The following is a 14,579-nucleotide window of genomic DNA, read 5'->3' on the forward strand; positions in this document are numbered from 1 at the left end:
GCCGCTGAACTGCTCTCTGTGCTGCTGTTTAACATTGCTCCTTGCACTGCTTTGTAGGCTGCCTCTTACTTCGCTTCTCTCACACAGGGTAAGATGCGCCACCTCCTGGACGTACTTAGATCCGACCTGGACTGCAGAGAGGAAACCAACCCACAGTCAGCGGTGAGGAATCCACACTCCAAGAGAAGTTTGACCAATTCTTCTTGGGATGAGGTCATGAGTAGGAGCTCCCAGGAGGAGGCTGCCTCTGATGATCTCCATGCTTTAGTCAGCGACAACCATCTACTTGTGGACTCTGCACCTTACCTGGAGGAAGATGATGTCCACAGTGATGTGGGTGCAAGAGACGCAGAACATGGAGACTGTGCACCATTGGGTGCAGATGAAACAGATGGTGACCACCACCACCAGGAGGACGATGGAGGTGACCACCACCACCAGGAGGACGATGGAGGTGACCACCACCACCAGGAGGACTATGGAGGTGACCACCACCACCAGGAGGACTATGGAGGTGACCACCACCACCAGGAGGACGATGGAGGTGACTACCACCCACCTGACCATGATGGTTGTGATGTGCAGGAAACCGCTGCAGACGATCGTACAGATCAGCCCTCAGACGACACATTCACCTCTTCATCCAAACCCATTTCTAACAACGCGGATGACGTGGAGATCCTGGAAGAGCTGCAACAAACCTTTGCGGATGTCATCCAGGTCTCCCGTGGAAATGACTGTGATGTCTCGGATCCGGGAGATGCGGATGAGATGAACGATCGGACTGAATTCTAGAGAAGTAAATGATACAAGCACAGAGCATCCTGCTGCTTCCACTATATGTATGAGTCAAAACATAGACTAAGGCAACTAGGCAGGAAACATCGGCATGATTGAGACGGGTTTGTTACAATGTCAATCCTCGGAATGAAGCTGATGCACTGTACCAAATCCTCAGCTCTAGGTCAAGGCACAAATTCACTTAATCACATCAAGCAGAGAAAGTAGAACCATAATCAATTACAAGTTCTGTAACTTTGTGATTAACACCATATCCACAGGTTCTCGGGGAACCGCATCTAGGATGGCAGCCAGGACCCCCTTCTGGACAGATGTAGATCCCAGAGATGCTATGGACATGCCATTAATATCTTACACAAGTATGACCACCATAAGATATTGAATAAGGTTTTCCTGTCTTGTGAACACCTTCAACTTAAAAAACACATTTTCTATTTCATGAAATCACTTTTCTTCTTTTGACTTGTTGAAAATCTTCAAAATGGCACAAAGTCCCAAGAACTGGTTAAAGACAAAAAAAAAATCTTTGCAAATTAAAGAAAAAAAAAACCAGCAGAAATTTTACTCCCGGCAGAGAATGGAGTTGGAAGCAAAAAAAAAAAGGGGGGATATTTGAAAAGTGTCAAAATTCAGGAATCAGTCGAAAACATCAGGATAAGCAAAGTTGTTGAGGTTACATCAACAATTACAAAACAAAAAATGACAAGTGGCATCAATTAGAGATGAAGGCACAAATACTAAAAGCTCCAAAAAAGGAGCAAATTACTTGATTAAAGCGAAGAAACAACAAAGGACATGAATCAGGGCCGAACCTGCACATAGGAATGGAGGAGACTGGTTACAAACTGAATACGTTACAAACCTCAGCTCTGGGCTACCAAGGGAATATTTCCATTCCTCACCAATACATAAAATCTCTGCTTACTGTAAGTGAATGGCCAAGTATTAGATTGACATTATTGGCTGCCCACAGGTTTCCTGACTGCGGATCGCAGGCTTTTTGTTTTATTTCTAATTTTTTGTCTGGCATTTTATCTTTAGAACTACAACTCCCATTAGGTGATATTGGACTGTTTTCTGCCAGATCTCTGATTGTGGGGAGTGGATCACTCAGATGCAACAAATAATAGAAAATTACCAATTAAATCCTTTAGGTTTCGTCTTTGTGTCTAGTGCACCCTTAAAATTATGTGCACCCCACATCCTTGTCAATTTGACATTTGACATTACAGAAAAAAGGGAACTACAGATAGCAGCTTGTGCTTACATACAGCAGCCACTCTAGGGTACCGTCACACAGTGCCATTTTCATCGCTACGACGGCACGATTCGTGACGTTGCAGCGTCGTATAAGTATCGCTCCAGCGTCGTATACTGCGGTCACACGTTGCAATACACGGCGCTGGAGCGATAATTTCATGACGTATTTGCGATGTAGAAGCCGTTGGTTACTGTGCGCACATCGTATACAACCTGTGTCACACAATGCAATCATGCCGCCACAGCGGGACACTAGACGACGAAAGAAAGTTTCAAACGATCTGCTACGACGTACGATTCTCAGCGGGGATCCGGATCGCAGTAGCGTGTCAGACACAGCGATATCGTAAATGCATCGCTGGAACGTCACGAATCGTGCCGTTGTAGCGATCAAAATTGCACTGTGTGACGGTACCCTAATGAAGTAAAGCTGCAGTGTAAAGCATGGAAGAGACAAAGCAACAGCATGCACCTCTGTATAAACATTTTACAGCCCTGTCCTTGGGGTGGTTGTAGTCAGAAGGTTATCAGTTATCCTTATCCTTTAGGTGATAACTTGCAATGTTGCCACTCACCCTTTAAGGAGAGAAGCTGCAGTGTAAAGTAGGGGTCAAAGCGTTGAGATGAAAAGGATCAGTAACCCCAGCTAAATTGCAGCCATTCGCGCCCCTTTCTGCTCTGAGTAACATCTCCATACTGAGCTGCACACAATCCACACCTCAGATAAACACTTCGCATAAACTATATTCATTTGTGCATAAAATATTTTTGCCATCGAAATAAAGTCTGACATATATTACATTTTTGGTTTAACAAAAATTTTCATACAGTCTGTACATGGAGCCGCACTGACTGTACAGGATCATACATGAACCCCCAGAACTGTACAGGACACCCCTGCACAATCCCCGGGGGGCTGCGGGGAGGAACTTGCGCTGTAATAAAAAAGTTATTCTGTCTTTAGTGTTATACAAGAATATAGGGGGAAAAAAATAAGTCATCCTGATACATCTTGTTACATTTGGCAGAAATATTGTGACTGGTGTTACAACTGGTTGATACATTGTATCTAAGGCACCTTAGATTGGATGCGACAGTTCATTGTTCTACATTGTCGCTGTGTACAGGAAACCTACCACATACTGACAACTAATGTACAAGTCTCAGGCCCCTCAGAACTAGAACTCCCAGCAGGTTCTGACCCATGAACCACATTTTATTTAATCCACACCATCAGGCATGCAGCCCCTTACCATCGCTCAGAGCAAAGTCTGCAGACAGATGCTTTGTTATCCTCTCAACAGTCAGTAAATGTGACACCCAGAACTAGTCTGGTTGAGACAGCCACTATTTATGGATCTATTGTCCTCTATTTGTCTACACTTAGTATTATGAGTGCTCAAGGGTGAACATCTGCATCCTGCACTTGGTTTAACTCTGAGAAGTGATGTCCATAGATGCCTCACGTGCCGCTGATTACTACATGACTGGGTAGAAATGTGATAACAAGTCAGGGCAATTAATCAGATCATCAACTATGGTAATTCACAAAACACCCTCTGGCACTAAGGTTACTAAGTATAGGCATAAGATCTGTTACCAGGAGCAATTATTCTGCTGGTTCTTTGTTTCTGGGCAGTTTCTGCTCATTTTTTTTCTGCCCATTGTAGAAAAATATGAAGCATAACCAACTGTTACATACTGAACATACTGATCTCCTTGTAGAAGCTCTTTTTCATTTAATGCAATTTATCTTCAGTAAGCGAGTGTGGATTGTTATTGAGCTGATGATACAGAGCCTGCTTATTGACAGTTTCCAGCCACTTATATCCTCCACCTCCATATGCTTCATGCATTTAGTAAGAATACTGATCTATTTGCTGACTGTAATCACTTTGTATAAAGCGGCCGCTCGCTCTGCACCATGCACCCCTATAATAACGTACACTTCTCAGAAACCCATCCGTGTCACATACCCAAACCCACAACTGGCGGCCATTTCTACACATATCCAGATCCAATTATCACTGTATACAACATCCAATGCACTGATGTGCGGAGGTCGGTAGATTCTGAAGTGATATCACATCTTACACCCTAGTCACAACCAAAGCTGCAGCACGGTTCAGCTTACCCACTACTATTGTGCAGTGATTGTGAGATGCACAGGAAGCTTGTGCTGTGACTGGGGAATAAGACAACAAAATACCATCTTAACATTAGATGTAACCAGTAAAATGTTTCCAAGACTTTGCTTTACTCACATCCAAAGCTGATCCATTTTTTTTACGTCCGTTACCTTCAAGAAGACAAATGACGACTATTTCAAATCTTAATTTGGCTACCGCCTCACAAACCCAGCAGCGCCCACGTCAGACAACATTCACACAAGCTGCCATTACAAAAAATATATGCATTTGTATCACAATATAAAACAATTGTCTGAAAACTCCAGAAAAAAGGAGCTGAAAAATATACAAATCACTTCAAAGTCACCAGGATGTAGAAAAGCAAAGGCTCGTGCGTTTCACCATTAAGGGAAGGTCAACACTGCACCGAATCCTGCAGGGAAAGCCGAGGTCACTGCATAAAACACCAAGCAAGTAAAGCGCTGGCGTCCACCGCACAAGCCCAGGGGGCACAGAGCAACTGCGGCCTATAGCAGAAATGCACCCACGTCTGCCATCATCTGCCCCACAGGCTGACGCCATCTGCCCAGAGAGATCAAACCTCACTCTCGGGACTGGGTTAGTAAAATGAGGAGGGGAAGATTGATGCAAAGTCATAAATACCATAAAAAAGTGCATTAAACGTCAGATATGATTTCAGCCAGTAAAATCAGAGCTGTAGAGTAATAATACTGCTGCGTGAGCGGAGTCCACCCTCTGACACCAGCCATGTGACTGCCAGCTGCGGTGTCCCCCAGTGGTAAAAGCTTTTTCTGGCACTGGATGATGTTGGTCATGTTATAGCAGCCCAGGACCACACAGAACTCCTCAGTCTCAGTGGTTCACCGCACGTCAGGCCCGTAGCAAATCGTCCAGCAACTTAGCTACGGTCAGATAAGGCGAGAGTTCTTCAGGAACTGGATCAGGACCTTGTAGACAAATGTGTACTGAGAGATGGTCTGCACCGTCATCATCCGCTGGTGCCGCAGCATGTCCAAAACCAGAGGGATGTCCAGCATCTGGCAGGAGAGGAGCAGACATGAAAGGGTTATTGTCGCAGATTGTTTCATACTTTAGGCCAGTGTTCCCCAACTCCAGTCCCCAAGAGCCACCAACAGGTCATGTTTTCAGTATCTCCTTAGTATTGCACAGGTGATAATTGCATCACCTGTGCAATACTAAGGAAATCCTGAAAACATGACCTGTTGGTGGCTCTTGAGGACTGGAGTTGGGGACCACTGCTTTAGGCCAAAAAAAGGATGTAAAAAAAATGCTAAAATTAAATTAAATTAATTAAAGTAAACGGCAGGATTTGCAACTTTTTTTTACCAGAACTTGCAGCACTTTAGTTTACAAGTGTGCAGGGTGGAGAGGAGTCACGTTTCTCCAGACAGATAAGACAGAGTTCTGCCAGAAAGCTACATAATAAGATACTATGCAAATCTCCGCATCTCAGCAAGCACTGAGCCAAATGCAAGGGCCTCCTAATAAATCAGTGTACTCAGACCGGCAGAAAATAGTGAGATCCCAATAAATGTCTCCTTCTATGTTTCATTCTCTCACTGTTTGCAGATCTCAGCTTGCTGTCAGTGAATAATCTTAGTTTACATAAACAGTATGTATCCTCCACAAATAACATCTCCCTCCTATTGCTACAATGTATCACTGCAAGGAAAACGTCTCTTATCCGGACCGTACAATCCGAGCAAATGAAGATAACGTAAGGTTTGTAATAGATATTGACTGGAAACAATGTTACTACTCACTGACAGCGAGCAGCGATCTAGAAACTAGGGATAAACAGACGCCCTGTAAAGAATCGTCATTGTGATCAAATCTCACCTCATTGTGTTCCAGGCAGGCGATCATGATCTCAGACAGTATGACCACCCCCGTCCGGCCAACACCCGCGCTGCAGTGAACGAGCACAGGGGGGTTCGGACCATTGGGGTCACTTGTGCTGTTTGTGTGTCGGCGGACCGACTGGATCTCTTCTAGATAGGCTGGAAAACAGCAATGCCATGTAATAACACAAAGCATGTAAAGGGGGAGATCTGAAGAGGAAGGTAATGCTCTAGTCACAGCCAAAGCAGAACTGCCAATGCAGCTTTGGGTGTGAATAGAGTATAGGACCCGATTTAAAGGGAATGTGTCACAATTTTGAGTATTGCATTAATAAATTATTTATTTTGAAAACAATAAAAATTGTCATGTTTAAAGCAGTAATGTATTCATTTTTTCATCAGCCACTGGGGGGCAACCATTTTTATTTGCTCATAGGTAAATGTCTGAGCACGACACTCACATACCACTAATATGGCAGCCCCCCGGGCAGAGGAGACAAAAGTATTAAAATATTAATATTTTTTCAATTGTTTAAAATAAAATTTAAGAGATGACACATTCCCTCTAATTATACGTGTGTTATATGGGGATTTTAAACTTACATAGAAATCCCTTCAAGTCCTCAGGGTGTCCATGTTCGGGCCAGTCTGTGTACTGCAGGTGCCACACCGTCCTCTCCTGACCAGTCAGAAGATGTTTTATCTTGAGGCCTGTGGTGGCGTAACATCCGGAGTCTGTGCGGAACCGCGTGGTGATCTTAAACCTGCCATAGGTGACGGTATTGTGCCGAGACCCCAGTCGTGGCCAATAGCGGTAACTCTTTTCTCTGCCGCCCTCCTCCAAGGGAAAGTATCACTGTTAGTACATATCTACTGATGGGGACCCAAAAACTACCCACAAAGAAGCTGCTCCTCCAAAGCAGTACAACACCCAACAAAAGCAAGTATTCATCATCATCAGATACAGAAGAAATACAAAAGAAAGGACACCCTCACTACTCTTATACTCCAGAGCTGCCGCTCACTATTCTGCTGGTGCAGTCACTGTCCACATACATTACATTACTGATCCTGAGTTACATCCTGTATTATACTCCAGAGCTGCACTCACTATTCTGCTGGTGGAGTCACTGTATACATACTGTACATTACATTACTGATCCTGAGTTACATCCTGTATTATACTCCAGAGCTGCGCTCACTATTCTGCTGGTGGAGTCACTGTGTACATACATTACATTACTGATCCTGAGTTACATCCTGTATTATACTCCAGGGCTGCACTCACTATTCTGCTGGTGCAGTCACTGTGTACATACATTACATTACTGATCCGGAGTTACATCCTGTATTATACTCCAGGGCTGCACTCACTATTCTGCTGGTGCAGTCACTGTGTACATACATTACATTACTGATCCTGAGTTACATCCTGTATTATACTCCAGAGCTGCACTCACTATTCTGCTGGTGCAGTCACTGTGTACATACATTACTGATCCTGAGTTACATCCTGTATCATACTCCAGAGCTGCACTCACTATTCTGCTGGTACAGTCACTGTGTACATACATTACTTTACTGATCCTGTACTGATCCTGAGTTACTGTTGATCCTGTTGTATACTCCAGAGCTGCACTCACTATTCAGTTAGTTGATATAAAAAAGTCAGCAAGCTTGAGGATAGATACCCCCTAAAATCCAATCTACGCTGCTATAATGCGGGGGGGGCACATGACCTCCCAGGACTCACCTCCTCCAATGTTACCATTGCGATAATGGCGACCCCCTGCTCCCACACCATCTGCCAGAAGTCTTGGCACGTGTTCTGCAGAGGACCCTGTGTGGCGATATAATCCCACTCCACACCGCCGACCGCCACCTGTGGAAATGTTCACCAGAGCTGGCGGATCAGACCTCAGACAAGCAGTCGATATTGGGGAGAGTCCCATAAATGCAGCAGGTAATCGGGTGATACCTTTATGTGTGAGGCGTTGATATAACCCGTGTTGTTCTCCTTCGTTGGCACCAGCTCCACCCGGGTGTCGTCATACGGCAGAACGTCCTGGAAACGGTTGCGCTCTGTATTTTCGGGGAGTCGCGCTATGGTGCACTCCGTGTCCGGTAGCCGCTTCTTTGGGGTCTGCTCATACTCGGTGAAGACCATCCCCTGCTCCAGCCGCTCCTCCAGGAGTGTACACTGAGAGAAGGAGAGAATCAATCACTATTCTATCACTTGCCATTTTCACTATCTCTGCTTGCTGTCAGTAAACACAAACTCCTGGTACAACCCAAAAATATACTACAGCTGAGGGTTTGCTACAGTCTAATCCCTGCAGCCAATCTTCTGTGAGCAGAACAGATCAACACAAACGTCTCCTATCCTGATAGTTTGATACATTTTGCCTGCACCGATACATTGTAACATTCAGGATTCAAGGCTTTTAGATCAGTGAATAAAACTAATAAACCCTCCGATGTGACATTTATTAGATAACATCTGCGAAAGTAAATCAGGATCTTGTAAATGGTGAGGAATGAAACATGACGTCTACCAGAAAGAAGCAGAAGGTGATCGACATCCTATGTAGACGATATCCGCGTGTGCCACGGGTCTCCGGCCCGCACTCCTCACCCTCACATAGGAGGCTGTCAGGAGACCGCCTGCTGGTCCATGCATTGGGGTCTGCACTCGGACAGTGACACTGATATCTGGCATACAGAAATCTGGCACTCGTCCCCAATTCCACATTTTGGCCCTGTACTGACAGTAATTACCCTCTCATCGTTTGATGCCCGGGCCGGCTCCTCTCGCTCGTCGTCCAGCAGGGGCATCCGGGGCGCGGTTAACCCATTCCAAGCTGCCAGTTTCAGGGGCCCCATTTTTTTAGCTTCTGTGCGATTTCCCTTCTTTATTCCCTGTAAGTAAGAAAAATTAACAAAAATAAAATTGAAGGCTCAGATTACACCCTCCACCCTTTAACGAAGCACCGCAGGTGATGCTATGCACAGGTAAGCCATGGATCTCCCACCACATGTCATAGATGTAGCCACACTCTAGTCACATCCAAAGCTGCACCCTCAGTCCTGTTACTTTGTTATTGCCAGAATGTTGCACAAATGACCAACCTTTACTGGGAGATTTTCTGGGAATGTCCTTTATTCTCAGGGTCCGGCTCTCACATCTCACCTACTGTCATCTCTGCTGTGATGCAATATGTGGGACGCAGTTTTCACAATATGCCCAATGTATCTCTCACCATACATTGCTGAACCATCCAAGGCAACTCCAGCATGCAGCTTTGTATGTGACTGGAGTAGAAGTTTGCACTGATGGTGAGCGGGGGGTTTGCACCTCGCCATCTGATTATGTATATAAATGATGGCGGGGGGGGGGGGGGGGGGAACTGTGGCTCGTACTCACTCCTGAGGGTGGTAGTCCCTCTACGATATCCTTCTTTCCAGACAGGACGTCGGACACGGGTCTTTTCTTCACAGGTTCCTTCTTGGTTCGGTACCGGACAGTAACAGCCGTGAGGTCCGACTCCGATACTGAGGGCGGGATGGATCCGTTGTTCCTCCTGCCGGTCAGATGTTCTCCCCCAAACTGTATGGGGCTCATGGCGGTCACCCGGCGCTCCTTCTCCGCCTCGGGAATCCTGTGCTCGTAGATGTGGAGATGGTTGACAGGCATGGCGCTGTAGGGGTAGCTGGACTCGGACTCATCCGTGTAGGTCTCCATTACCGGCCTCAGTTGGGATCGGTCGTATATCGGCGTCTGGGATAAGTTGGTGCTGCCATCTTCATCATTGTCCTCATCATCCTCGCTGCTGTGGATGAGCATGGTGGCGTCGGACAGAGACTTCTTGTGTCCGTATCGCCCCCTCTCGTGCTCTCCGCCCTGCTCCTCCTTCGCACGCTCAATGTAAACATTGCTCTGCGAGTCGGTTGGCATGACCCGTTGAGACGCCACGTTGGCCGCGGAGGAAGACATGGCGCGTTCCTTCACCCGCATCCCCTCAAAGCTGTGGGTAATCCCTGCTATTTCGATGCTGTTCCTCTTCTGTAGCTGTGTGTGACGGGCGGCGGTCAGTGGCTCGCTGACTTCCTGAAGGGAATGAGCCACGGGCAAACTGTCCTCCTGGAACATCTGGACAGAGTGGTGGACGCGCCTGGTGATCAGATCCGGGTTACTACTGCTCGTATGGTGGCGGGTCAGATCCGGGGTGCTGTTGGCTGGCCGCGGGTAAGGATAGGGGGGTGGAGGGCGATACACCTGGGTCTTCATGATGTTGGAGGGTGTGTAGTCCTGAGACTGAAGCTGGACGTTGGTCAGCTCTGGGACGCTGACTGCACCCACCACTGGGCGGCGTTCTGCCTGGTACGGGTAGGGCGACTGGCTGTGGAAACTATAGTTGAGGTTGAACGGGTAATGATGAGACTGGGGTGAAGCAAACTGTGCATGCTCACGGATCTCCGGCTGGCTGTACACCAGGGCGTCCGCTCGGCTGTAGGCGTAAGAGTTGCCGATGTTGAGGTTCCGCATTGAGTGGCTCTGCCGCTCCGTGTGCATTATCCCGCGGTTCAGCTGCCTCATGACAGTCTCGTAATCCGGCGTAGGGCGATAGGAGGGTGGGATGAGGGCGCTATGCCGGTGGGACGGGATATACTCCTGCCTCATGATGTCGCTGCCTGTGATGCTGGGGTTGGAGGACATGGGCGATGGCTGCATGTAATGCTGCTGGGTGTTCAGAGAGTTGGTGCTGTGGGCGCTGTACACACTGCCGTTCCGGATTCTGCCACTGTAGTCATGTGGGCTGTGATCAAGGCTTGTCTGGGAGTGATAGTAAAAACCGTTCTGATTGCTGACGAAGACTGGAAGATTGTCTGCAACCGGCAAAACAAAAGATTAAAACTGAGCACAACATATTTCTGGTGGCTATAGTGGCAGCTGGCTGGCAATGCATCCATGAGCTACTCACAAATCAGCAGAAAATGAGCTCCAATTAATAAAATGGAGAGGATGCATTGTACGGCGAGTTATTGCTCCATGGTATCAGGGGATTGGTCAGCAAAGGTCATCAGGAGGGTGACTAAACATTGACACCCGATTGTATCTTACTGATTATATATAATCGAGCAATGTGTGTCTGTACAGTAATGGATTATAACCCTACTTGCATGCTATTGCTATCTGTTATCAGCCACCACAGGATTAGAAAAGGCTCTCATAACAAAAACAATAGCGTAGACAAAGCAAAAAGTGGTAGTTACCCTGTGAGGAGGTGTAGGGCTCGCTGTAGTGTCCATTGTAATGCAGCTGAGGAGGGGGGATCATGTACGGCTGGTGCTTGGGCTGAAAGATACAAATAATACCGTTACCAAAAATCATGTGCCGAATACCCCAACATCAGCTCGTCATCTATCACTGCTGACAACCAGCCCGGACATGTGAGAGGTTGTCAGCCCCGCCCCCCTGATGGCGACATCACTGAGAGGTTGTCAGCCCTGCCCCCTGGTGGCGACATCACTAAGAGGTTGTCAGCTCTGCCCCCTGGTGGTGACTATATAGTGAAATACCAGGATACAACGTACAGTTGTGCTCAAAAGTTTACATACCCCAGCAGAATTTTTGCTTTCTTGGCCTTTTTTCAAAGAATATGAATGATAACACCAAAACTTTTTCTCCACTCATGGTTAGTGGTTGGGTGAAGCCATTTATCGTCACACTACTGTGTTTTTCTCTTTTTAAGTCATAGTGACAACCCAAAACATCCAAATTACCCTGATCAAAAGTTCACATACCCTGGTGATTTTGGTCTGATAACATGCACAGAAGTTGACACAAATGGGTATGACTGGCTACTAAAGGTAACATCCTCACCTGTGACCTGTTTGCTTGTAATCAGTGTGTGTGTGAATAAAATCTGAGTGAGTTTCTGGGATCCAGACAGACTCTTGCATCTTTCATCCAGCCACTGATGTTTCTGGATTGTGAGTCATGGGGAAAGCAAAAGAATTGTCAACGGATCTATGAGAAAAGGTAGTTGAACTGTATAAAACAGGAAAGGGATACAAAAAGATATCCAAGGAATTGATAATGCCAGTCAGCAGCGTTCAAACTGTGATTAACAAATGGAAAATCAGGGGCTCTGTAAAAACAAAACCACCGTCAGGTAGACCAACAAAAACGCCATCCACAACTGCGAGGAAAATTGTTCAGGATACAAAGAAAAACCCACAAATAACATCAGCTGAAATACAAGACTATAACAAAAGAAAACACAAGCGCTACCAGTAGACAAGATGCCCTTTGCTGCTGGTATCAAAACAGCCAGATGCCAGGGCTGTCAATATAAATAAATAATAAAGATAAAACAGGATGGTACCGCGCTAAAGGGATATAACTTGGCTGAGAAATGTATATACAAATGAGTGGAGTATATAAAAGTTACCCCTATTAATAAACTCCCCGCTGAGTATCTGCTACATATGATGGAAGATTGGAAGGGTGAGTGCACTATGGTAAGTAATAGGCTGAGCACAACATGGTACAAAAGATTTTGGCACTAACCAGTGCGAGTCTGACTCACCGAGATCTGATGTTGGTCGTAGTGTAGGAGGTACGAGGGATCCGGGCGACCAGACAGTGGGTCCGGCACATGAGACGCTGCTCCTGGGGAACAAGTGCTGGGCGAGGAGGCCAGTGCCAGGTGACAGCAGCTGAACAGGAAGGCGATGTGTCAGCGTGGAAACCAGGAACGCCCCGGCCGGTAGCGTCCCTGGAAACAGTGAGGGAAAAGAAGAAGAAAAAAAAAAGAAAAAATGGCCAATGGGAGCGCTCACTGTGTGACGTCACAAAAGTGTGGAGCAGCACTGGGGCCAAGAAGAAACCGACGCGTTTCGAAGGAGCGCAGTCCTTCTTCATCGGGGCTGATGAAGAAGGACTGCGCTCCTTCGAAACGCGTCGGTTTCTGCTTGGTCCCAGTGCTGCTCCACACTTTTGTGATGTCACACAGTGAGCGCTCCCGTCGGGCATTTTTTTTTTTCTTTTCCCTCACTGTTTCCAGGGACGCTACCGGCCGGGGCGTTCCTGGTTTCCACGCCGACACACCGCCTTCCTGTTCAGCTGCTGTCACCTGGCGCTGGCTTCCTCGCCCAGCACTTGTTCCCCAGGAACAGCGTCTCACGTGCCGGACCCACTGTCTGGTCGCCCGGATCCCTCGTACCTCCTACACTACGACCAACATCAGATCTCGGTGAGTCAGACTCGCACTGGTTAGTGCCAAAATCTTTTGTACCACGTTGTGCTCAGCCTATTACTTACCATAGTGCACTCACCCTTCCACTCTTCCATCATATGTAGCAGGTACTCAGCGGGGAGTTTATTAATAGGGGTAACTTTTATATACTCCACTCATTTGTGTATAGATTTCTCAGCCAAGTTATATCCCTTTAGCGCGGTATCATCCTGTTTTATCTGAAATACAAGACTCTCTGAAAACTAGCGGTGTGGCTGTTTCAAGGTGCACAATAAGGAGGCACTGGAAGTAAAATGGGCTGCATGGTAGAGTTGCCAGAAGAAAGACATTACTGCGCAAATGCCACAAAGTATCTCAACTACAATATGCAAAACAGCACAGAGATAAGCCTCAAAACTTCTGGAACAAGGTAATTTGGGAGTGATGAGACAAAAATTGAACTTTTTGGCCACAACCATAAACGTTTGGAGAGAGGTCAACAAGGCCTATGATGAAAAGTACACCATTCCTACTGTAAAGCATGGAGGTGGATCGCTGATGTTTTGGGGATGTGTGGGCTAGAAAGACACAGGAAATTTGGTCAAAGTTGAAGGAAAGGTGAATGCAGCACGTAATCAGAAAATACTGGAGGCAAATTTGCTCTCATCAGCCCAGAAGCTGCGTATGGGATCAAAATGATCCAAAACACAAGGCCAAGTCGACCTGTCATTCCCTACAGCAGAACAAAGTGAAGGTTCTGGAGTGGCCATCTCAGTCTCCTGACCTCAATATCATTGAGCCACTCTGGGGAGATCTCAAGCGCGCAGTTCATGAGAGACAGCCTAGGAATTTACAGGAGGTGGAGGCTTTTTGCCAAGAACAGTGGGCAGCGTTACCATCTGAGAAAATAATAATAATCTTTATTTTTATATAGCGCTAACATATTCCACAGCGCTTTACAGTTTGCACACATTAACATCGCTGTCCCCAATGGGGCTCACAATCTAAATTCCCTATCAATATGTCTTTTGGAATGTGGGAGGAAACTGGAGTACCCGGAGGAAACCCACGCAAACACGGAGAGAACATACAAACTCTTTGCAGATGTTGTCCTTGGTGGGGTTTGAACCCAGGACTCCAGCGCTACAAGGCTGCAGTGCGATCCACTGAGCCACCGTGCTGCCCGAAAATCAAGAAACTCATCCACAACTACCACAAAAGACTTCAAGTGGTCATTGATGTTACCCGGTATTAAGAAGGGTGGT

At 46.6% G+C, this 14,579-nt stretch overlaps 2 protein-coding genes across 3 annotated transcripts in view; one reads left to right on the plus strand and one right to left on the minus strand.

The window, feature by feature from the left end:
- The window catches only part of SPATA7 (spermatogenesis associated 7), a 61,468-nt gene extending 60,076 nt beyond the window's left edge, over nucleotides 1–1,392 (plus strand). The window contains exon 12 of the mRNA XM_077267578.1: nucleotides 88–1,392. Coding sequence (XP_077123693.1) covers nucleotides 88–795 — 708 coding nt within the window. The 3' untranslated portion in view covers nucleotides 796–1,392. The remainder of the gene's footprint in view (nucleotides 1–87) is intronic.
- Nucleotides 1,393–2,790: 1,398 nt separating this feature from the next.
- Nucleotides 2,791–14,579, minus strand: part of PTPN21 (protein tyrosine phosphatase non-receptor type 21) — a 57,498-nt gene continuing 45,709 nt past the window's right edge. For both annotated transcript variants that reach the window (XM_077267577.1, XM_077267576.1), the window contains 8 exons: nucleotides 11,348–11,429; nucleotides 9,498–10,960; nucleotides 8,852–8,992; nucleotides 8,052–8,273; nucleotides 7,827–7,955; nucleotides 6,677–6,911; nucleotides 6,072–6,232; nucleotides 2,791–5,248 (listed from right to left, as the gene is read on the minus strand). In XM_077267577.1, the coding sequence (XP_077123692.1) occupies nucleotides 5,120–5,248; nucleotides 6,072–6,232; nucleotides 6,677–6,911; nucleotides 7,827–7,955; nucleotides 8,052–8,273; nucleotides 8,852–8,992; nucleotides 9,498–10,960; nucleotides 11,348–11,429 (2,562 nt within the window). In that variant the 3' untranslated portion in view covers nucleotides 2,791–5,119. The remainder of the gene's footprint in view (nucleotides 5,249–6,071; nucleotides 6,233–6,676; nucleotides 6,912–7,826; nucleotides 7,956–8,051; nucleotides 8,274–8,851; nucleotides 8,993–9,497; nucleotides 10,961–11,347; nucleotides 11,430–14,579) is intronic.

This window comes from Ranitomeya variabilis, chromosome 1 (genome assembly GCF_051348905.1).
Source record: "Ranitomeya variabilis isolate aRanVar5 chromosome 1, aRanVar5.hap1, whole genome shotgun sequence".
NCBI lineage: Eukaryota > Metazoa > Chordata > Amphibia > Anura > Dendrobatidae > Ranitomeya > Ranitomeya variabilis.